The 26173-nt window shown below is 41.8% G+C and overlaps 1 protein-coding gene across 4 annotated transcripts in view; it reads right to left on the reverse strand.

Moving 5' to 3' along the window:
• Positions 1 to 9: 9 nt before the first annotated feature.
• LOC133409747 (synaptotagmin-2-like) overlaps positions 10 to 26173 on the reverse strand; it is a 107626-nt gene continuing 81462 nt past the window's right edge. For all 4 annotated transcript variants that reach the window (XM_061690191.1, XM_061690209.1, XM_061690182.1 and 1 more), the window contains 3 exons: positions 23548 to 23665; positions 16786 to 16919; positions 10 to 4810 (listed from right to left, as the gene is read on the reverse strand). In XM_061690191.1, coding sequence (XP_061546175.1) covers positions 4595 to 4810; positions 16786 to 16919; positions 23548 to 23665 — 468 coding nt within the window. In that variant the 3' untranslated portion in view covers positions 10 to 4594. The remainder of the gene's footprint in view (positions 4811 to 16785; positions 16920 to 23547; positions 23666 to 26173) is intronic.

Here is a 26173-nt window from a genome sequence, read left to right on the forward strand (position 1 = left end):
GGACACATCTTTGTAAATAAAAGTTCTTTATTTCCTATTTGTTTTTTTTTTGTTGTTTTTGTTTTTTACAGAACTGGTACCACATATGATAAATTTGTCATAAGTTATTTGGCTCCCTTGGTAATGTTATAAGGATCCCCGACATTTTTCCACATAAGGGTCAAGAGGAGTTTGTGAGCAATGTTTGTGTCCAGTCAGGGGCTAAAGCATGCGATCCACAGTAGGCACAAGTACTGACATGAACACGCGCACCACGACACAAGACACGAAGAAACACAGCTAGAGGACACAACCTGACCGTCCTCCAATCCAATGCTTTCAAAGAGGATGAGGAAGAGAAAGTAAAAAAAGAAACCATCTGGAATGAGAGTTGCAAACGTTCAAAAAGAGGTCAGGTACGGGAATTTGGCAGTATACACTATGTCCATGTTGTAAACATGAAGGCCAGCATTCTTTACAGACAGCAAAAGCAGAATTTGAGGAAGAACTCCGTGCGCCCGCTTCTTCAGGAGAATGACTGATGATTTACACAGGAAGAGGACAAAGACACAAATATAAAGGCAACATTCAGGTAGACAAATGAACACAAACGTTCGACATCTGAAGAATACATCACAGTAGGAAAATAAGCAATTGCACATTCTGCTCAAGAATAGCATGGCTAAAAACAAAAGTGAGTAATGAGAGTTGAATGTGCATGTTCAGAAGTGGTGGATGGCTTCCCTTTTTAAATCCCAGAATTTAAATCTGAAAACCAGTTGTGCACATATTGTGTTCCAACCAAAGGTAATGACCAACATTTGAATAAAAATGCACATTAACATCAGATTAGGGATGAACAATGAAGTCTGACCATGGTTGCTAAGGAAGGTTGTTATTTAACAAACACAATGCTTTCTGTATCCGCAAAGAGCCTCATCAATCGTGACAATTGCAGAGAGTAGAAAATCTCATCAATGTGCTTGTATTTGCAGACACTTTTGTTTCGCCATCTCACAATTTTCTGCGTAAACAAGTCTGGCTCTGCAAAATCAGGCAGCGAATTCAGGTGGTCGTAGCAAGGGACTGACAGTCTTTCCAAAACACTGAAACATATCTACTCAGATCATCAGCATAGCAGTACAAGCTAAAACTAGAAAATTCAAAATTCATTTGCTAGTGTTTGCAATGTTGGCAACATTAGCAGTTTTTGCTCTAACTATGCCAAGTTAACCTCTTAAAAACGGTTGTATTTGTAGCTACAATAGCAGCATTAGCTAAATATGGGAGAAGGTAACCCTTTCCTGCTCATGTATTAAGAGGTAAAATTGCTCCGCACAATGGGGCCACAGCAATTTGTAGAAATTAAGCTAAATTAGCCAACTGCAGCCAGCTAGGAACGGCAATCATCGTTAGCTATTTTGTATACATTTTGCTAAGCAAACCAACTTTATAATGTCTGCTGTAGTAAGTTTGGTAAAAATGGTTTTGAAACCATTTTGTTAGTAGTAATAATCAAAACTATGCTAACTAAAAAGCAGACAAACCCAGTTTAGTTGATATATTACACTTATCACAGGTGCAAAATGCTCTCTGTACATCATTTTGGAAGGCTTATAAAGAACTTAGTGTGATATCATACTGATAAATAATACGGTCAGCTTACCATAGTTAAAAAAACAAATCAATCAATCAAAACACATACATCTCCCCTAAGAAAGATTTGTGGATGCTCACATTTCTGTAAGAGCTCGCCCTCCTAATGAACAAAGACCTTGAAACGGAATGTCAGGACAAACTCTGGCCAAGAAAAATGACGTTTTTTTTTTTTTAAATAGAATATATCTATCGACTCAGCTGAGCTCTAAAGAGTTAGTGCTTGAGTTTTATGGCTTTAGTTTTATCATTTAACTTCTCTACATATATTGTATAATAAACACAGTTAAAGACATATAGCCATGGAGGTTTTAAGGTCATTTAAATACAATTAATAAATAAAATGTAAGCAAAGGGGGAAGAGGGGACTCCAAGTCATTTGTGTTGAATGGAATATAACTATTCAATATTTTGGCCCCGTTGGAAGAAATAACCCAGACGTGACTTTATTCTGGATCAGCATTGGCACAAACATTATAATGCAGCTCCTAATTTTTCTCTTAGTTGTAAACGTTTAGAAGGATATTTGGGAAAAATATAGGTTTGAAGACTTGGAGACCCTTAATCCATACAGAAAAACTTTTGAAAAACTAAGAAATACTCAAAATAAAGATAAAGTAACTTTCAGATAAAGCCTGAAACAATATGTATGGCAGTATATTTTGTGTTGTTTTTTTAAAAATAAAAGCAAATTATAATACTGGGACCACAAGGAGTTAGATAGCAAACATGCGGGTATATTTTCATCCTACATGAACTCACGCACAGTACTGGACGACACACTTGCTTAAGAATTTCAGGCTTGGAAAGGTTCCTAGTAATTATTAGTAGTATTACTATAACATCTGGATGGCATTCTCTCCAATAACGCTCATGGAAAATAAATACACATTTGTTTCATTTAGAAAATATACAGTGCATCTTTTTTTTTTTTTACCGCTTTCATTGTGTTAATAAAATGACAAATGACACCCATTCAAGTACACGAGATATTTTTGCTCCATCTCTAAAACATGCTTTTATGTACAGTATTTTGTATAAACATGCAGTATCAACGTGGGTGAACTATATATATAGGCAAAATTACACCAACGGGTTGCTTGATTGCTTCCATGTCACCTTTTCTTTAGTGTTGTCAACACAAAAAAAAGAAAACGATGAAGAATTCCTAATCCTTGTTTGTTATTAAGAAATAAAATGATTATTGATTCCTAATTGCATTTGATTCACATTGACAAAGCACAGTCATCTGGTAGTTTTTGCTGTTAGCACTGCTGCGGATATACAAGTGTCCAATGTTGTAGTCATGAGATGAAGTGTCTTCAATTCAAAAACCAGAATTATTTAAAACAAACTGAACCAAACACAGAACCAAGAATGAATGTAACCAAAATATTTCATCCCCCAGAAAATAATCCAACCAAAGAACAGCGTACTACCGGTCAGAAAAAAATCCCAGTTAGTGCAATTAAAATTCAGCTTTTTGGTCCAGTGTATGAAATACGCGTGAACCAGTGCTGTGTTCCATATATTATCTTTGCAAGTTACACCCAAACAATTGAAAGACACACAAATCTGAGGCAGAAAATGCACACAATCAACTCCACCAAATAGCCCATGAATAATTCTTCCTAAAACTAATCATTAAAGCTCTGGTTTTGAACAATGTTTAGATGAAACATTTTGAGCTAAAGTGCTTGAGGAATTAAGGTGTTTTAAATAAAACAGGGGTGTATATATATATATATATATATATATATATATATATATATATATATTTATATATATATATATATAAAAGAAAGACAGTGAGAAACGACGAGAACAACAACACTAAGTGGAAGGCGTCCCTGGTAGTTGAAAATTGCTTATTTTGATACTTGGAAGGCTTGTCTCCTGTATGACTGTTGGACGGTACCGCGGTGAAACCCTCGTGTGGAGTCCATGACTAATGGCAGTAGCACTGAACGAGGGAGATACAGCGGTGTTGGGACGGGAGGTGGTGGACGGCAGGCAGTGACAACCAACGCCTTGTAAATGTCATGTGATTGGTGGTAGCAGTCAAGTCTCGGTCGTTGTTCCCACTCTGATAGTCTCTTAAATTGATATTTTGCACAGTCAAGGTACACTAAACACACTTGTTCCCTCATCTTTGAAACTGAAAAGCCATCTACCGAGCCACATGGAGAACAGCCTTCCTGAAAAGCAATCAAATAGTTTCTCTCTCACCGTGTTTTGATCATAACAACCCGTGTAGAAAAAAAGGCGTGGCGTCTCCTCTCAGTATTCCTGAGACGATGGGTGAAAGGTGAACTAATCAAAAAGGCAGTGTGTCTGTGGGTAACTGGATATGTGCCTACCACTACTTGCTACCCAATTCTAGGAATGTACGTTAACATAACAGAATGGTCGAGTAAGATAAGTGGCAGGTGTGGAGCGTGGTGCACAATACACCCAAGGAATGGACCTGCTTGTGTTATTCCTCTATCATATGGCAGTATAAAGCATTTTTATTATTAAGCACTATCCTAAGCAGACTGTGTCACTAAAGGGAAAGGTACAATATAGATGAATGGGCGTTTTATCCCCTTGCTTACCCGATTCCCATTTAGCGCTCTAACTGTCCTTCATAGTCGATGCTGTACTTTCAGTAACAGAACCACAATCCCAATACAAAAATAGATCTAAAGGAAAGATGGAGTATCTGTCCATCCTGTACCTTGTCGTCTTTTTTCAATGACATGATTTTATCTAACATGATGCTTCTTTTAAGCTCTATTTGGCATCATGATGAATTGTATCTATGGATCTTTTGAAAGATGGCAGGGAGGAGAGGCAGGGGGATGGGGGGGGGTGTACATTTGGGACGGGAATATATTGTACATTGACATGTGGGACCTGTGGACCTGATCGGAAACGTGTGGGTAGTTCGGGGGCACCGTGGGAGTGGGATGGGAGATTACTTCTTGGCAGCCAGGGCTGCGAGAGCACCATCCACCTCCTCCTCCGGCTGCAGTGGATGCCACTGGGCAATGGGACGGCGGGGGTTGGCCAACATGTCGGACCAGTGTTTCAGTCCGGCTCCGGTGGACTTGCTGCCCACCCAGATCTTCCCGATGGCATCATTTTTACCAATCTTGTCGTAATCCAGCACTGTGATCACAGCTTGTATTTTCTGGTAAAAAAAAAAAATACAGGAGAATCTGTCACAACCAAGTAAAAAACAAAACAAAACAAAACAAAACAAAAAAAGACTACCTACATAACCAGGTAAATTCCAACAAACTACCTTCCTATATACTTGTATTTACTCACCTATATACAGTACCTACCTACCTAAATCTAAACACTAACATACCAATACGCACTATTTGTAATCCACCACCCCACTACCTTCCATTTACCTATCTACTACTTACCTACCCCCTTCTGTCTCTCTGTTTAACTACTTTATTTTGATAAATGGCAACATATTGACCAACTGTCCCCCTACCCAATCCACTAACACATTAGCCTCTACCCACCTATCTAACAACGTACCTGCCTCCTGCTTACAGGGACACCTACAGTTGAAACCAGACGTTTACATACACAATATAAAAAGACACTGCCGTTAAATGAGACAAGGTTTTTCCAGTTGTAGGAAAAATAGGATAGGCCAAAATTATTTCTTTGTGCTAAATGCCAGAATCATGAGAAGGGTTTTTTAGGCAATTTTTTCGTGACTTTCTTCAAAGTTAGAAGTTTACATACATTTCATTGGCATTTGGTACCATTGCCATCAAAGTGTATGTATGACTTGTGTCAAACATTTTGGTTATCCTTCCACAGCTTCTTACAATAGTTGTTAGGAATTTTGGGCCATTCCTCCTGACGGAACTGGTGTAACCAACCCAAGTGTGTAGGCTGCCTTTCTCACACATGCTTTTACAGGTCCGCCCATAAATTTGCGATAGGATTGAGATCAGGGCTTTGTGATGACCACTCCAAAACATTGATTTTGTTATCCTTAAGCCACTTTGTAACGAGTTTGACAGTATGCTTTAGGTTATCGTCCATCTGGAAGACCCATTTGCACCTAAGCTCTAACTTCCTGATGTCCTAAGATGTTGCTTTAGTATTTCCACATGATATTCTTTCCCCTATGATGCCATCTATTTTGTGAAGGGCAGCAGTCCCTCCTATAGCAAAACAACCCCACAACACGATGCTGCTACCCCTGTATTTTTAAGTTGGGATGGTGTTCATAGACTTGAAAATGTCCTTCTTTTTTCCTCTAAATGTAACCATGGTTATTATGGCCATGCAGTTCAATTTGAGTTTCGGCAGACCACAGGAAATGTCTCCAAAAAATCTGGTCTCTGTGCCTGTGTGCATTTACAAACTGTAATCTGTTTTTTTTAATGTTTCTTTTGGAGTAATGGCTTCTTTCTGACAGAGTGGCCTTTTAGCCCACGTCGGTACAGTACTTGTTTTATTGTGGATAATGACACACTCTTACTAACTTCAGCCAGCCTCTCCACAAGGTATTTTGTTATTGGGTTGATATGCACATTTTGGACCAACGCACATTCACCTCTGGTGCACAGAACCCGTCTCTTTGCTGGGCGGTATGATACATGGACATTCCCATGGTGTTTGTACTTGCATATAATTGTTTGAACAGGTGAAAATGGCGCCTTCAAACGTCTGGAAATTTCACCCAAGGATGAGCCAGACTTGTCCAAGTCCACAGTCTTCTTCCTGATATCTTGGCTAATTTTTTTTAATTTCCCATATTACAGCAAGAAGCAGTGTGTTTCAGGTGTGCCATCAAATACTTACACACATTATGACTCCGATTACCTCAAATGTTGTCAATAAACAATATCAGATTATCTGAGTTTTTCTAAATTGTTTAAAGGCATACTGTATGCTAATTTCTTATTTTAAGGAAAGTAATGACAAAATGTCTAAAAGTTTACAAATGTCCTCTCATTATTCTGGCATTAAACAGGTAGTAATCATCTTCTTTTCCTTTGGGCTTGTCCCTTTCGGGGTCGCCACAGCGCGTCATCCTTTTCCATGTAAGCCTATCTCCTGCATCCTCCTCTCGAACACCAACTGACTCATGTCTTCCCTCACGGCATCCATCAACCTTCTCTTCGGTCTTCCTCAAGCTCTCTTGCCTGGCAGTTCCATCCTCATCATCCTTCTACCAATATTCTCACTTTCCTCTGGATGTGTCCAAACCATCGAAGTCTGCTCTCTCCAACTTTTTCTCCAAAACATCGAACCTTGGCTGTCCCTCTGATGAGCTCATTTCCAATTTTATCCAACCTTGTCACTCCGAGAGTGAACCTCAACATCTTCATTTCCGCCACCTCCAGCTCTGCTTCCTGTTGTCTCTTCAGTGCCATGTCTCTAATCCGTACATCATGGCTGGCCTCACCAATGTCTTATAGACTTGGCCCGTCATCCGAGCAGAGACTCTTCTGTCACATAACACACCTGACACCTTCCTCCACACGCTCCAACCTGTATCTGTGGTACTCTTTCTAGGCATGAAACCATACTGTTGCTCGTAAATACTCACTTCTGTCCTGAGTCTAGCCTCCACTACTTTTTCCCATAACTTCATTGTGTGGCTCATCAAACGTATTCCTCTATAGTTCCCACAGCTCTGCACATCACCCTTGTTCTTAAAAATGGGCACCAACACACTTTTCCTCCATTCCTCAGGCATCTTCTCACCCGCTAGAATTCTATTGAACAAGCTGGTCGAAAACTCCACAGCCACCTTTCCTAGATGCTTCCATACTTCCACAGGAATGTCATCATGACCAACTCCCTTTCCATTTTTCATCCTCTTTAATGCCTTTCTAGCTTCCCCCTTATTAATCATTGCCACTTCCTGGTCCACCACACTTGCCTCTTCTACTCTCCCTTCTCTCTCATTTTCCTCAATCATCAACTCCTCAAAGTATTCTTTCCATCTCTCTAGCACACTACTGGCACCAGTCAACATATTTCCATCTCTATCCTTAATCACCCTAATCTGCTGCACATCTTTCCCATCTCCATCCCTCTGTCTGGCCAGCCTGTATAGATCCTTTTCTCCTTCTTTAGTGTCCGACCTGGCATACATGTCATCATATGCGTCTTGTTTGGTCTTTGCCACCTCAACCTTTGCGCTATGTCGCATCTCAATGTATTTCTTTCACCTCTCCTCGGTCCTCTAGGTGTCCCACCTCTTCTTAGCTAACCTTTTTCATTGTATAATTTCATGTACTGTGAGGTTCCACCACCAAGTCTCCTTCTCTCCTTTCCTGCCAGAAGATACACCAAGTACTCTCCTGCCTGCCTCTCTGATCACCTTGGCTGCAGTGGTCCAGTCTTCTGGAAGCTCCTCCTGTCCACCGAGAGCCTGTCTCACCTCTTTCCGAAAGGCTGCATCCTGTCTCAGCTTCCACCACATGGTTTTCGGCTCTGCCTTTGTCTTCCTAATCTTCCTCCCCACCACCAGAGTCATCTTACATCCTATGCTGTCTCGCCACACTCTCCCCTACCACTACCTTACAGTCAGTAACCTCCTTCAGATTACATCGTCTGCACAAGATCCACCAATCCACCTGGGTGCTTTTACGTCCGCTCTTGTAGGTCACCCTATGTTCCTGACATTTCTGGAAAAAAGTGTTCACTACAGCCATTTCCATCCTTTTTTCAAAGTCTACCACCATCTCTCCCTCCAAGTTCCTTTCCTGGATGCCGTACTTACCCATCACTTCTTCATCACCCCTATTTCCTTCACCAACATCTCCATTACAATCTGCGTCAATCACGACTCTCTCTCTGTCTGGGATGCTCAGAACTACTTCGTCTAGCTCCTTCCAGAATTTCTCTTTCACCTCTCGGTCACATCCTACCTGTGGGACATAGCCACTAATCACATTATACATAACACCCTCAATTTCAAGTTTCAGCCTCATCAGTCTATCTGATACTCTTTTCACCTCCAAGACATTCTTAGCCTTTTCGCCAACTCTTCTTTTAAAATAAACCCCACTCCATTTCTCTTCCCATCTCCATCATGGTAAAATAATTTAAACCCTGCCCCTAAACTTCTAGCCTTATTGCCTTTCCACCTGGTCTCCTGGACACAGAATATATCAACCTTTCTCCTAATCATCATGTCAACCAACTCTCGAGATTTTCCTGTCCAACATTACCAACATTATTACTACATTTAACAAGTAGTAATAATGTTGCTAATCCTAATTGACCTTAAACAGGATAGTTTAGTCTGATTTCATGTCAGACAGTGAAAACAAACAAAAAAAGCGTAAGTTTTTTTTATATAGTGTATGTAAACTTCTGGCTTCAACTGTACATACCTACCTTCTCACCGAATCAACTAACAAACAACACACTAGATACCTATCTTTCTACCCATCTACCTACCCACTTACCCAACAAAAAAAAACCTACCCACTACCTTGCTTTCTACTTTCTTGCCCATCTCCTTCTGCCCATCTATTTGTCGTATGCACATAACCAGTGGTGCACATAAGTGGTGCGCAGGTTTGCATGCACACTGAAGATATTGGAAGCACACTCAATTCAAGTGTGTTCCTACACATTTGCGTACCAAACATTTTGCATTTCTTCTTTTTGTTTTAGAGGAGCTGTAGAAGGGGGTCCAGTAGTGTTTTGTTGTTCGCGAACGACACGTTATAAATATATTTCACAAAATTACTTTTCCTCGATAGACATATGCGACACGGTCGATAGATAGTGTTTGTCCATGTTTTGACAGACAATATGAAAAGCCAATAATAATGAGAGTTGCTCCATGCTGAACCACTCGTGGAATGAATAGAACCATGCCAAGTTACTTTGATGCACACAGCACAGTAGCAGCCAGTCGCAACAAGCACGAATGTTTGTACTGCTGTAGCTGTCAACCTCAGCAGTGCGAGAGCACTGACAAAAAAAAGAAAAAGAAAAAAGAGTGTTTGTTCCCTTCGAAGAAAAGACCTCAGTCAGAGCTCAAGGATCGATGGAGACAACAAAGGCCCAAAAAGTTCAGCAGTGTGAGGTTGTTTTGGTTTTGTAAAGTCTGACAAGAAGCAGACTAGCGTTGGGCTGTCGAGTGCATTTTCACGCAAAGACAGAGAATACCAGCAATCTTTTATTACCACCTGAAGCAGTGCCATCAGCTACCTCAATGCAAGGCTTGGCAATCCCAGACCTGAGCAAGGCCCATAAGTAAGTCTTTAAATTCATCCAGTGAGGTTGGTGAGTCGAGAGAAAAATGAGCACCAAGCAACAACCTCTGGTGCTCTTTTGAGAACCAGACCAAAATTGTTATGTGCATCCCTGTACATAACTGTTCATCTTGATACTTACCTCCCTACCCACCAACTACCCACCTGCCGAATCAACTAACATTGTAGCCCCTACCTACCAATTTGCCCACCTCTTATTAGCTCCTACTTACAGGGAAAATACCTACATACGTATTCATTAAACCAACTAACAAACTATACACTACCGACCCATCTTTCTACCCATCGACCGACCCACTTAACCAACCACTTCCTTTCTACCACCTTACCTACCTCCTTCTACCTGGCTACTTAGCTACATAACTACCCCGTAGCCTACCTAGCAACCAACTAACTAGCCACCTACATAATCACCTAACATCCTGGCCCCCTACCCACCTATCTACTTACTAGCTCATACATACACGGACACCCACAAACTGAACCAACTAACAAACAACATAGTACCTACATTACTTTCTACCTCACCCCTGAACCAAAAACGTACCTACCTCGCCTACATACCTACTTACCTTTCAATGCATGCCACTACCCACCTACCTAATCAACTAACATCCTAACCACTTATTACAAACCTACCTACCTATCTAACAACTTATCTAATGCCGACTAGCTCCTACCTATAGAGGTGCCTGCCTTGCTACCTACCTAGCTACCTACCTACCCATTGAACCAACTACAAAAATCACTTAGTACCTACCTATTTTATACCCATGTAACTACCCACCAAATTAACTAACAACCTACCCTCTACCTATACCTCTCTACCTACTTACAGTATCTGGATAACCAACCAAAAAACTACCCACTACCTGGCAACCTACAAACCTATCTCACACAATGCAGCCTACTAGGGCTGTAAGGATAGAGCAGGGGTCAGCAACCCGTGGCGCTCCTGAGTCGCATGTGGCTCTTTCATCCTTCTGCTGTGGCTCTCTGTGACTTGTGAAAATAAATGGAAATTTAATTTAAATTTGTTTTTATTTTAGTTTGTTTAATTTCCAAATGTAATTCTAAATTGATGGTGATCTTGCACCATTCAAATAAAACACTTATAGTTTTTATCGCTCAAAATATGTCACAACCGCCGATGTACGACACTTTGCGCCAAGATGTATTAAGCTATTCGAACCCTGGTAGGTAGACTAGGAATAAATCCAAGAAAGGAAATGTTTCTGGAAAAAAAACACAAAGTTTAATGCTACATGATTAATGAACTATATTCAACACAAACATTGTTCATGCCTCACAGATGACAGCTTAAAATTGTATGTGAAAATGAAGGTGATGAGTTAAAGCCCTGATGTGCCAACGCTGTGCGCTGAGCTGTAGGAGCAAAAATCTAATTAACCAGGTAAAAAAAAGAATTGGCTATTATTTTTGCAAATATATACATATTGCCATTGTTAAGTGAAATAGTTCTTTTTAACTCAAGTTGATAGCTGACGGCACACTCTGCATGTGGTAAAATGATGATGGAACACAGTAGCAGATGGCATTTTTAGTTCACTGCAGGTGGATAATGTAAGTTTGGTTTAAATTTCATAAATACGAGGAGGTCTCAAAAAGACATTTACTGTTTTATTTGAAAATAAGATTCAACCAACCGTCTTTTTTCAAAGTTAAAATGTGTTTGTTACATGCAGAAATTCAATTTAGTGTTCTCTGTAGCAGTTTACTGATTTCATTAATGAAACACACTAAAGTTTTTTTTATACACAGAGGTTAAAAGAAAGATGCATCCAGTGTTATCCTCACTTCAGATGTCAAAAGGGTTTTGTTGCTCTCTGTGTTTTATTTTTTTATTCTCTATGGGATACGGCCCAAATGACTGAGTATTTAAGGTTGCCGACCTAAGGAATTGAGTATCGAAACCGAAAATTGCAATACTTTAAGAAACAAACCTGTGTTGTCTTTGAAAGGGCAGAACTGCTACAACACAAGTTAATTTTTTTTTAAAATGCAAGCCTATAAGCCTAGATTGAAAATAAATTTGTTCAGCAAGCCACCAACTGCATGTTGTGGCTATTTTTTCTGGTGACAAAGGTGTGGCTACTGCTAATGGAATGCTGCTGAGTGCGAAAGAGAGGGAAAAACATAGCTAGTACAAATATTAACCCAGAAATTGCAGACCCTACAAAAGATCATTTAGGTCAGCAGTATAGGAGCGTTTCAGCATTTCCCCAAGTCACAGACATGCACCTTCAAAGACACCATCCTAAATTAATTTAAGTGGGGCACGGACAAAAGCAAAGGCACAGTCTACTCTGAGAAATGTATTCATAAGATTAATAAATTATATATATTATGAATATAATATACTGGTTAGCACATCTGCCTCACAGTTCTGAGGACCGTGGTTCAAATCCCGGCCCCGCCTGTCTGAAGTTTGCATGTTCTCCCCGTACCTGCATGCGTTTTCTCCAGGCACACCGGTTTCCTCCCACATCCCAAAAACATGTGGTAGGTTGATTGAAGACTCTAAATTGCTCGTAGGTGTGAATTTGGGTGCGAATGGTTGTTTGTGTCTATGTGCCCTGGGATTGGCTGGCAACCGGTTCAGGGTGTAGCCTGCCTCCCGCCCGAAGATAGCTGGGATAGGCTCCAGCATGCCCGTGACCCTAGTGAGGAAAAGCGGTCGATAAAATGGATGGATGTTATTACATAATAATAATAATAATAATATCGGGAAGGTGGACGCCTGGTTAGCATATCTGCCTCACAGTTCTGAGGACCTGGGTTCAAAATCCGGCTTCCCCTTTTTGTGGTTTGCATGTTCTCCCCGTGCCTGCGTGGGTTTTCTCCAGGTACTCCGGTTTCCTCCCACAACCCAAAACCAGGCATGGTAGGTGAATTACCCATGGGTGTGAATGTGAGTGTCAATGGTTGTTTGTTTATATGTGCCTTGCGATTGGCTGGCGACCAGTTTGGGGTGTACTGCGCCTCTCGTCCAGAGTCAGCTGTGATAAGCTCCAGCAAGCCCGCGACCCTAATGAGGATGAGCGGTATTGAAAATGGATGGATGGATAATAATAACAATAATACATTTAATTTATAGGTGCCTTTCTGAGCACTCAAACTCACCTTACGTAACAGATAAAAAACAAGGAAGCAACAACAATACAACAAATGCAGAGGGAAAATCCATACAGATAAAAATGCATGTAAAAAGCAAGCTTGAAGTGTGTAGAGTCAAGTGAAATGAACAGGGAATTAGATCATGTAAGCCAGTTTAAACAGATAAGTTTTCTGATGAGATTTGAATTGAGTTCATATTGCAAATGTCAGGGCGGAGGGCATTCCAGAGGCGGGGGGCAGAGCGGCTAAAGGCTCGAAAGCCCATGGTGGTCAGGTTACACAGTGAACTGGATGCAGGACGAGGAGGACCTAAGAGTATGGAGGAGCGAGGTTATGGATGAACTTAAAAGTGAGGAGCAGAATCTTATCGTCAATGAGATATTTGACAGGGAGCCAGTGAAGCTGCTGGCGGACAGGAGTGATGTGGTGAAAGGAGGGGGTCCTGGTGATGATGCGACCAGCTGAGTTTTGGACCAATTGGAGTTTATGGGTGGATTTGAGAGGGAGACCGGAGAGAAGTTGCAGTAGTCAATGCGGGAGGTCACCAGGGTGTGCACAAGGAACGCACTAGTGTGAGCTGTGAGGAATGGGCGAAGGTGATTAATATTCCGAAAATGCTACTAGACAGACCGAGTGACATTACTGATGTGGGCTTAAAAAGAGGTTGACACCCAGACTCTTAACCTGAGGGGAGGGAGAAACTGTGGAGCTGTCAACGGTGACGATAAAGCTGTCAGATTTTGTTAGGGTGGCTTTGATGCCGATGAGAAGAAACTCAGTTTTATTACTGTTTAGTTTGAGAAAATTGGATGAGAACAAGGATTTAATTTCCTGTCGGCAATCACTGCGGGAGGTGGGCGGGAGGACGGAAGTGGGTTTAGTGGAGACGAAGAGCTGGTTGTCATCCGTGTAACAGTGAAAACTGATGTTATATTTACAGAAGATAATACCAAGGGGAAGAAGAAAAATTATAAACAAGAGGGAGCCGAGAAGAGAACCCCGTGGAACACCGGAAGTGACTGGAGATGAGCAGGACTTGAAAGATTTGAGCTGAATGAACTGAGTGTGTGGGTATGGTTAGAAAGGTATGATGTGAAAAAGTAGGGGGCTGTGTCTAAAATCCAGTGTGAGATGGTGTCAAAAGCTGAAAATCGAGGGGAATGAAAATTGTTAAGAGTCCAGAGTTACTTGCTATGAGGAGGCCATTAGTGATTTTTACCAGGGCTGTCTCTGTGCTACGGAAGGGGTGAAAACCAAGAGCCAAATCAAGATTTTCAGCATCTTGCTCAAGGATACTTGGACATGGTCACAGGGGCCGAGGATCGAACCCACAACCTTTTAGTCTTGAATTTCTTTCGCGGAAAAGTTATTTTGAGGTATGCATATTTATCATTTTATCGCCCAGCCCTTGAAGGACATACTGTATTTTGACAGACTGTGGTAGCCGCTGCACAGCGAGACTGAGACACCCACGAAGCACGCCATCTCTGATCAGCCGCCATCGCCTCCTTGCAAGTTGCACTGTTTGTGACCAAGTTTCTCACTTCTCTTTCACTCAAAAGATTTGTTTGTTTGAACGCGTCGTTCACGAACAACGCAACACTACTTGAACACCCTCAACCGCTCCTTTCCACCCCCAAAACAATAAAATACAGAATGCTTGATACGCAAATGCGCACTGACACACAAAGATTTGATGCACTTTTAATATTTGCAGTGCGCATGCGCACCTGCGCCCCACTTATGTCCACCCCTGTTTATATAGACGTTCCAGTTGACGGCCATTTGGTTTGATTTGGCGGAGTTGAGGGGTAAACGAAGGGGCAGAGTGGGTGAATGAGACAGTACGGGTTTTGAGGGGAGCCAAGGTATTTAAAAGGCTATCCATCTTCTGAGGCGCTTCTCCTCACTAGGGTCGTGGGGGCGTGCTGGAGCTTATCCCAGCTGTCATCGGGCAGGAGGCGGGATACATCCTGAACTGGTTGCCAGCCAATCGCAGGGCACATACAAACAAACAATCATCTGCACTCACAGTCACACCTACGGGCAATTTAGAGTCTCCAATTCATGCATGTTTTTGGGATGTGGGAGGAAACCGCAGTGCCCGGAGAAAACCGATGCCAATGGATGGGACATTTACAGTAGATAAATGTCCTTGATATTGCGACATGAAATAGTACGTGCCAGATTTAGCTTGGTAAGGTAAGGTTGAAACAAACGGGGATCTCATCTGCAGTGCAACTGACAGGACTAACACCAGAACAGCAAATTTAAGTCCAGAATATGTCCTTCAGTGTGTGAGGGGAAATAAATATGTTGTTATAAACTAAAACTTTACAGGAATGAATTAAACTCCTCTAACAGGATATATTTATTATATTATTTATAAAAACAAATTAAATCATGTATCAACACCTGGTCAGAAATAAAATCTTAACTTTGGTGTATTGTTACAACCATACTACCTACATATCTAACCAACAACACTACCAACTAACCAACCTCCATTGCTTGCCTCCTTACCAATATATAGTACCTACCTGCTGATATGTGCCTGCCTACCTACATACTACACACCTACCTGATCAATGAACATCCTAGCCGCAACCGATAAACCTACCTACCTATCGACCAACTTATCTACTGCCTACTAACTCTGATCCTACCTACAGGGAGCCCTATGTACCCGGAACTAACAACAAAATAACCAACTTCCTGCCTAGTTTTATGCCGTACACCTACCCACATAATGAACTACAAATCAACCAGCTACCAACGCACTGTAAAAAATGACCATTCAATTTACAACTAAACACTGTAAAATCATGGCAGAAACACTGAAACCGTGTTAAATTACCTTAATATTTTGTAAATTAACCATTCACAAATGCAAATTTTAAAGTACAAAGATGTTAAAAGAGTCATATTTCTCATTAGAATTTACAAATAACTGCAGTTTAAACTAGGGCCCGACCAATATGCATTCTTTTTGGCCAATGCCAATTCCAATATTTGACAGAAAGAAATCTGATAACCAATTAATCGGGCGATTATTTAAAAAAAAAACCATATGTAATTACTAAAATACATTATTTTCTGGTCCCCTATATATCCTGATAAAGCATTTGTATCTATCAATAAATGAAATGAATAGCTGTTTTCCATTGTCCTTTTTTCATTTATTCATAAAACACATTTTGTATAGAACACAATAATAGGATTTAAAATACAGTATAAAAAATAAAATAAAATAAATATCCAGTGGACATAAAAACTTCCTGTGAAGCCAAGTGGTTCCCAAAATACACTGCACCATGCAATGTTGAATTATAGCAGTAATAAGAAGATTCATTCTTGTCGTTCATGTGTGTTTATGTTACCAATAGTTTGTTGAATGTATACGACAGTTCCAAATACCAGTCAGACATCAAAAACCTTCAGGAACAGCTCCCAGAACAGTTGAAATGTATTTGGGGTAGTTCCGAGGTACTTTAAATGGGAGTGATCACGTGATCTCCATTGTTTAGTTCTATTTCACCAATTGAAAATATTGTTTTTAAATTTCAGTTTGGTTGCACTGGTTGTAGGTCATATTAATTGCGTAAAAGGTTTTGAAAAGATTCATCTTGGTCTCATTCTTTTTATATCACAAAAACCTGGCATTTGAAAAGGGGCGTGTATCGACCTACAACTTATGTTGTTTCCATAGTTTATAGGCAATTAAACAACAGGCTCTTGTTCTTACCTGCATTTGCTCAAGAGGAATCTCAAAGCTGAACGACTCATTGTAGTAAGGATTCAATGTGTTCTTCTTAACTGTCGTCTTCTTCTTCTTCAGCCTCTTCCCGTTCTGCAGCAGGTTAATCTTCACATAGGGATCTGAAAGACAAATGACTGAATGAGCAGTCCGTATGCCTGCTTGGGCTGTAATGTTGTAATATATCTAAAGATGGCGCCACAGTTGACGTTGGGAGGAGTGCACTGTGCTGCATCATGGTGGGTAGTGCAGTCTGCACGTGACGCAGTCTTGTATAAAGTACCTGAAAACGACACTTAACAGCAAATAATTTCGGTGGAGGTTAATGTCACCTTCTAGAATGTTACTTGAGTAACAGCCTTAAAGTATCTGACATTTGCTCTGCTTACGTATAAAAGGTAATTTTCTTTCTTATAAATGTACTTAGGTATAGGAAGTAAAAGTATTTTTAAAAAGAAAGTGGTTATAATTTTGATTTGATTTGATCTTAATTTATTTAATGTACTTAAGCAGTTTAGTAAGACTTGTGTGTTGGCTAATGAGTGAAGTTAAGATGGTCATCACGGGATGTTGGCGTCAGCTGAAGCTGAAGGAGCAAGGGAGAGAAAGAGTTACCAGTGTGCCCATATAAAAGCTAGCTGATTTATTTCATTTTCATTACATCCCTCTACCAGTATTGCTACCACATCAGTACAGACAATACTATTCTCTCGCTTTGTGCTCAGCGTTTCAGGCATTTGGTCAACAAACCATTTTTTTCAGATTTTATTTTGTAGTAACAAGTAACGAAGATGGTTAGAGGAACAGTATCGGGATTAAAGTCTACATTTGATTGAGGAAAGACAGTGGAGTAAAAGTGAAAGTTGGCAACCTGACAGAAATTCAACTAACAAAGTATAGATGCGTGGATGTTCTACTAAAGGTCACTGTGAGGTGAAAATAAATATCTTCTAAATTTGACACACCACAGGGAAGAGTGTTGTTCACAGTCTGGCCAAATTTGAATGATTAAGAAAATCGGCAAGTATATAAAATGAGTGGTGGCACGGTGTACCACTGGTTAGCACATCTGCCTCACAGTTCTGAGGACCCGGGGTTCAAATCCGGCCTCGCCTGTGTGGAGTTTGCATGTTCTCCCCATGCTTGCGTGGGTTTTCTCCAGGTACTCCGGTTTCCTCCCACATCCCAAAAACATGCGTGGTAGGTTGATTGAAGACTCCAAATTGCCCGTAGTTGTGAATGTGAGTGCGAATGGTTGTTTGTTGATATGTGCCCTGCGATTGGCTGGCGACCAATTCAGGGTACACCCCGCCTCTCACCCAGAGTCACCTGGGATAGGCTCCAGCATAACCGCGACCCTAGTGAGGATAAGCGGTGTAGAAAATGGATATAAAATGAGGCTTCAAAACCCATGAAAATCAAGCCATTCTCTCCGCTCTCAGATGCTGTGGGCACAGAAACCACGTCCCGCTCCACGGTCAAATCTCAATCAAATACCACTCCTAAGCCATCGACGATCAGCTTCCAATCGGGAAAGTCAGTCAGTGTGCAAAATATATTTTTGGGGTGTAGGTATAGCTAGCGAGCTGACTGCATGTCACAATTGCGCCAGATAACAAGAAAGTCATTTCGCACTTTCAACAACAACAACCCGTGGTTCACTGACAAACTTAAGCAGCTTCGTCAAGCCAAGAAGGACGCATATCAGAGCGGGGACAGGGCCCTGTATAATCACACTCGAAACCAGCTGTCTAAAGAAATTAACATTGCAAAGAGGAACTATGCAGCAAAGTTGGAAAAACAGTTTAGCGCTAACGACTCTAAATCAGTCTGGCATGCATTACAATCACTGACAAATTACAAGCGACGATCCCCCCAAGCTGAAAACAATAGCACACTAGCCAACGACTTGAATACCTTCTACTGCAGATTTGAAAAAGACACTTTCACATCAGAATCAGAATCATCAGAATCATCTTTATTTGCCAAGTATGTCCAAAACACACAAGGAATTTGTCTCCGGTAGTTGGAGCTGCTCTAGTACAACAGACAGTCAATTTACAGAACACTTTGGAGACATAAAGACATTGACAAAAAACAATTGTGCAAAAAGATGCAGAGTCCTCTAGCACTTAGAGCAGTTTGAATGCGCCAAGACTTCAAGGAGTGTATGCGGTTTCAAGTGACGAGTCGTGCGATCATCTGGAACAATGTTGATTGTGCAAATGTTACAGATACTCCTCAATCAGTGTGCAAATGGAGCAGATGCTACTCTGGCATGAGTGGCCAGTATATGCAAATAGTGCAGCATGGCGAGACAACTACAGTGAGTGCACGAGTAATACATAATTGGCCCCACAGAAATGTGACAATGAACTCAAGTAAAAAAATTGCCAGCTTATTGTAATGGAATTATAGGTTAGGTGTTTAAGAAGTTGATCGCAAGAGAGAAGAAGCTGTTGGAATGTCTACTAGTTCTAGTTTGCATTGATCGGTAGCGCCTACCTGAGGGAAGGAGCTGGTGACCGGGGTGCGGAGGGTCCGAGAGGATTTTGCACGCTCTTGTCTTAGTTCTGGCAGCGTGCAAGTCCTCAATGGTGGGTAGGGGGGTACCGACAATCCTTTCAGCAGTTTTGATTGTCCGTTGCAGTCGGAGTTTGTCCTTTTTTGTAGCAGCACCAAACCAGACTGTGATGGAAGAACACAGGACTGATTCGATGACCGCTGTGTAGAACTGTCTCAGCAGCTCCGGTGGCAGGCCGTGCTTTCACAGAAGCCGCAGGAAGTACATCCTCTGCTGGGCCTTTTTGAGGACGGAGTTGATGTTGGTCGCCCACTTCAGGTCCTGAGAGATTGTAATTCCCAGGAACTTGAAGGTCTCGACGGTTGACACAAGTCAGCTGGACAGCGTGAGGGGCAGCTGTGGCGAAGGATGCCTCCTGAAGTCCACGATCATCTCTACAGTCTTGAGCGTGTTCAGCTCCAGGTTGTGTCGGCCGCACCACAGCTCCAGCCGCTCCGCTTCCTGTCGATATGCAGACTCGTCACCGTCCTTGATGAGGCCGATGACAGTGGTGTCATCTGCAAACATCAGGAGTTTGACAGTCGGGTTCGCTGAGGTGCAGTCGTTCGTGTAGAGAGAGAAGAGCAGCGGAGAGAGGACACAACCTTGGGGCGCCCCAGTGCTGATGCTGCAAATGGATGAGGTGGCCTCCCCCAGCCTGACCTGCTGTGTCCTGCCTGACCTGCTGTGTCCTGCCCGTCAGAAAGCTGTAAATCCACTGGCAGATGGCAGGTGAGACGCTGAGCTGGAGAAGCTTGGTTGAAAGGAGTTCAGGGATGATGGTGTTGAACGCTGAGCTGAAGTCCACGAACATGATCATCGCGTAGGTCCCTGCACTGTCGAGGTGTTCTAGGATGAAGTGCAGTCCCATGTTGACTGCATCATCCGCAGACCTGTTCGCTTGGTAGGCAAACTGCAGGGGGTCCAGCAGGGGACCTGTGACACTCTTGAGGTGGTCCAGCACGAGACGTTCAAAGGACTTCATGACCACAGATGTCAAAGCGACAGGCCTGTAGTCATTCAGACCAAAGATTGCAGGTTTCTTGGGGACTGGAATGATGGTGGAGCGTTTGAAACAGGATGGAACTTCGCACATTTCCAAAGATCTGTTGAAGATCTGAGTGAAGACTGGAGCGAGCTGGTCCGCGCAGACTTTGAGGCAGGATGGGGACACATGGTCCGGGCCTGCCGCTTTGTTAATCTTCTGTTGTTTTAAGATGCGTCTCACATCCTGTTCATGGATGGTTAACGCAGAAGTCAGAGGTGTGGTCGCGGGTGCGGCCGGGTGGGTGTGTGGTGTGAAACTGTCCTTTTCAAATCTGCAGTAGAAGGTATTCAAGTCGTTGGCTCGTGTGCTATTGTTCTCAGCTTGGGGGGATCGTCGCTTGTAATCAGTCAGCGATTGGAATGCATGCCAGACCGATTTAGAGTCGTTTACGCTAAACTGTTTTTCCAACTTTGCTGCATAGATCCTCTTTGCAATGTTAATTTCTTTAGTAAGCTGGTTTCTAGCTCGATTATACAGGGCCCTGTCCCCGCTCTGATATGCGTCCTCCTTAGCTTGGCGGAGCTGCTTAAGTTTAGCAGTGAACCACGGCTTGTTGTTGTTGAATGTGCGAAATGATTTTGTTGGTACACAAACCTCTTCACAGAAACTGACATAGGATGTGACAGTGTCCGTATATTCATCCAGGCTGCCAGCTGAATTTTCAAAGACACTCCAGTCTGTGCAGTCTAAACAGCTTTGAAGTTCCTTCTTGGCTTCATTGGTCCACTTTTTGACTGTTTTCACTGTAGGCTTCGCACATTTAAGTTCTTGCCTGTACGTCGGTATTAAGTGAATTAAGCAGTGATCAGATGAGCCTAGGGCTGCACGAGGTATAGCACGGTATGCGTTTTTTATCGTAGTGTAGCAGTGGTCAAAAGTATTATTTTCCCTGGTAGGACAGTCGATGTGCTGCTTGTATTTAGGGCGTTCGTGGTTGAGTTTAGCTTTGTTAAAGTCCCCGAGAATAATGAGGGGTGAGTCCGTGTGTTTTTTTCCAATTTCGTTGACTTGTTCGGCGAGCGTTAGCAATGCGGCGTTCGTGTTAGCTTGAGGCGTAATATAGACTCCAGCCAGTATGAACGATGCAAACTCACGTGGCGAGTAGAATGGTTTACAGTTTAAGAATAGCGACTCCAAATGCGGGCTGCAGTGTGTGCTGAGCACCGTGACGTCCGTACACCATTTTTCGTTGATATGGAGGCATATCCCGCCGCCCTTTGTTTTCCCCGATGATTCCATGTCGCGGTCCGCTCGATGAATGTTGAAGTCGGGAAGCATGACGGCGCCATCGGGTACAGAGTCGCAAAGCCAGGTCTCCGTGAAGCACATGGCCGCGGAAAGTCCGAAGTCTTTACTGGTCTTTAACAGAATATGAAGCTCGTCCATTTTGTTGGGTAGGGAGCGTACATTCGCGAGGTGGATCGACGGGAACGCCAATCTGTGTCGTCTCTTGCGGAGTTTCACCTGAATGCCGGCTCATTTCCCTCTGTGGCGCCGCTTCCGTCTCCATGCGCCGAAAACCGCGGACGCCGCTCCAGTGAGTAACTCGGGGAAAAAACTGAGCGGATATTCGAAAGTTGGTGACAGAAAGTCCGGAGTAGCCTCCTTGATGGTTAGCAGGTCTCCCCTTGTGTAAGTGAGTTGTGTAAGGTCTCCAAAGACGGACAAAAAACACAAAAACAAAGACAATACTAGAGAGCGCGTTACCGAGGCGACCACACTGGTAGACGCCATCTTGTCTGCCATCCGGCACGGTGGAAGACTGGTTAGAGCAGAGCATCAGCCTCACCATTCTGAGGACCGGGGTTCAATCCCCGGCCCCGCCTGTGAGGAGTTTGCATGTTCTATCCGGGCCAGGGTGTGTTTTCTCCGGGCACTCCGGTTTCCTCCCACATCCCAAAAACATGCATGAATTGGAGACTCGAAATTGCCCGTAGGTGTGAATGTGAGTGCGAATGGTTGTTTGTTTGTATGTGCCCTGCGATTGGCTGCCAACCAGTTCAGGGTGTACCCTGCCTCCTGCCCGATGATAGCTGGAATAGGCTCCAGCACGCCCGCGACCCTAGTGAGGAAAATGGATGGAACGATGTTAACCATCCATGAACAGGATGTGAGACGCATCTTCAAACAACAGAAGATTAACAAAGCAGCAGGCCCGGACCATGTGTCCACCAGGTTTATCATGCAGCTCATAAATTGTGACTGCCCAAATTGGAAAATTTCAACCCACTTCTAACTTGAGAAAACACCTTTATGTATGTTGCAGATGTTTCTATTGGTATTTTGGCAGTGCATCTGGCAACATTAGCCCTATCTTATGGACACACACACACACACACACGCACACACACACACTATCTATAAGTCTGGTCAGCAAACAGCTTATAACAAATAATGTTCCTGGAAGGCCCAATGCATGTGTTGTTGTTTTTGGGCAATTGCAAATTGAAATGGTGGCAGGTCTGTGTGGACTCCCATATATTATTATTTTTTATTTTATTTGACGTTCATGCTCTGATTTTTATTTTATTTTTTTTAATCAGATGTTACTCACCAGTTATTCCTCACTTGAGTAGTTTTTTCACAGGGTACTTTCTTACTCTAGCTGAAATAAATATTTGGAGGACTACTTTTTACTTTTACTTGAGTCATATTATTCTAATGTAACAGTACTCTTACTTGAGTACAATTTTTGGCTACTCTACCAACCTGTGGTGGGGGAGGGGTGACTCATGCTGCTGCCAAGTGTATCACTGCGCACCATTTTATTCATGCCCCCCAAAAAAATCTAAGAAATTGAAATGGTAAAAAACAGTTTTAACACTATATATTCACTGTTAAGTATTACATAATTTAGTTCTCAGTCTTTGTACGCTTTCAGCAATAGTCTTCAAACATCTCACCATGTATTTACAACCAAATCTCTGAATTCACTTTACAGGCTCACCGTTACATTACAAAACGGCAGCATTTGTACTCTGCTACATTACAGCAGAGCATGCGAGCATAGCAGTGTTGGCCAAGTGGCTGCATCCAAAGACACATGCGCTCATACACTGCAGTCGCAGTGCAAGCCTTCCAAAAGACTTTAGCATAATGAAACTGGTGGGATTTAACTGCTGAAAGTGAGTTTACAAACCTGAAAGACCCCCCACATCCATTTTCTTCAGGTTCTTGGCCTCCAAAATGCAGATTGTGAGTTTTCCAGCAGTGGGGACGTAACGCAGAGAGATGCAAATGTCACCCAGCTTCTCCGGCTGTTTTAAGAATGAAAAGTGAGAGAAATTTAAATCTAGCTGTCATGATATTGGGAAAACAGCAGGAATCATGATTAGTCCTTTTATAGAATAATATAGTGTATCAAATATCTGTAACCATCCATCCAGCTATCAATTTTCTACACCGCTTATCCTCACTAGGGTTGCGGGCGTGCTGGAGCCTATCCCAGCTATCTTCGGGCGGGATACTACCTGAAACCGTCGCCTGCCGATTGCAGGGCACATACAAACAAACAACCATTCGCACTCACATTCACACCTACGGGCAATTTAGAGTCTTCAGTTAACCTACCACGCATGTTTTTGGGATGTGGGAGGAAACCGGAGTACAGCGCAGTACTCTTTTTACAGAGGTCTTGATGGGTTGTTGGGATAGGTCAAAAAGCAGTTTTGGTTTTTTTCAGTCTTTCTTTAAAAGCATAATGATGGACACGCTTCAGAACAGGCTGCTTGGCCAGCAAGCAAGACAACAGCTTTGCAGAATTTTTGACAAGATTTAGTCATGTGCCTGTGGGAATTTTGTTTCCAATCATTAGTTTCAAAACATTTCCGAGAGTCACTGATGTTGGTTGGAAGGGTTGTCGCTGTAGTTCATCCAAAATGCGTTTGATGGGATTGTGCTCAGGGCTTTCAAATTACTCATCACAACTCTCAAAAACTTTGTGCGCAGTTTTATGAAAATATTCACACAAGGTTGGAAGCATAAAATGCCAAAATTCAAAGGAATCGAAATTCGTGGGGAACAAACGTGTCTAGCCCAATCCCTAAATTAATTGACTTAATTAAGAGTAAATAGGTACATCCAAAGACTTTTTTTCTACAAGTACATAGTGAAGTGATTTCCAACCTTTATGGAGCCAAGGTACATATTTTAAAATTGAAAAATCTCACGGCACACCAACAAACAAAAAGTGGATACATTCATTACTGTATGAGGAAGGAATGGGATGAGTTTTTAAATTCAACGACTCCCCAACCATATCCCCATTTCTGTTGTGGGAAACCGGGAAAGCTGTATTGAGAGGTCGAATCATATCACACTCTTCGTATAAAAAAAAAAAAACAAGAACAAAAATTGGAAAATGTTATTGAGGAAAAAAATAAACACCTCACAGAAGAATATGCAATTAATCCGACAGATACGCGAAGAAACCAACTTCTTGGAAATCAAATTAGATGTTATCTTATCAAAAATAACAGATTTTCTTCAACAAAAGTTAAGATATACTAACTTTGAGTAGAGTAATAAATCAGGAAAATTCCTTGCGAACCAACTTCAGCGCAATAAAGAAAAGTCATTAATTACACCCATTCAAGATTCAAACGGCAACTGTACACAGTCACTGCAAGAAATAAAGGAAATGTTTGAATTATTATAGTAGTTTACACGCATCTTCGAGCAACCCAAACCAAAAAGGTTAGGATAAACGATAGAGGTCAAATTAGTAACCATATGAACACAGCTTCAATTAAGTTATTACTAAAGTCAGGTAAAGAGCCCACTCTCCCGGCTAATTATCGGCCCTTATCACTGATTAATGTAGATATCAAGATTATCTCGAAAGCCCTCGCAGCGAAAAGGTACTCCCGTCAAATAATAACAAATAATGTCAGACGTCTGTTAAATTTAATAAGCATGTCACAGCGTAAAAATCGAAACGCAATCATCATGTCACTTGACACAGAGAAAGCTTTCGTTAGTTAACTGGGCTTTCATGTTTGCAGTACTTTGCAAATTTGGCTTTGGAGATTTATTTATACATTGGATAGCAACATTATACAATTCGCCGAAAGCGACAGTCACCACAAATAGGATTACTTCACTAAGTTTTACATTACAAAGAGGAACCAGACAAGGATGTCCCCTCTCACCAATGCTATTTGCAATATTCATCGAACCTCTTGCTGCCGCTATACGTCAGAATGCTAATATTAAAGGTATCTGCTCACTAGTCACACAACACAAAATCAATCTATATGCTGATGATATTCTTCTTTACTTACAGGAACCCAAGTATTCTCTTCAGGCAGTCTTCAATTTTATTAAAACATTTTCACAAATATCAGACGACTCTATCAACTGGACAAAATCAACAATACTCCCAATAACAGCAAACTCATGGACTACTGCAGATCAAATCCGAGATTACCCTATTCCTACAGGAAACATTAAGTATTCAGGTATTAATATTTCGTTAAAACTCACAGAGCAAACCAATCTAAATTACACACCACTTTTGGAAATCATCTGATTTAAGACGCTGGAATAATTTATATCACAACTGGGAAGAATAGCTACAATAAAAATGAAAACCTTACCGCAAATAAATGTATTTTCCGTGATTCCATTTAAACCCACATTTAAATGGTTTCAAACCTTGGATTCTGCTGTAATAATTTTTTATTCAAAAAATAAGAAAAATAGAATTAGTCTATCCACTCTTCAGAAAAGTAAACAGGAGGGAGGCCTAAATGCTCCCAACTTTA

This window comes from Phycodurus eques, chromosome 1, assembly GCF_024500275.1.
Source record: "Phycodurus eques isolate BA_2022a chromosome 1, UOR_Pequ_1.1, whole genome shotgun sequence".
NCBI classification, from domain to species: Eukaryota; Metazoa; Chordata; class Actinopteri; order Syngnathiformes; family Syngnathidae; genus Phycodurus; species Phycodurus eques.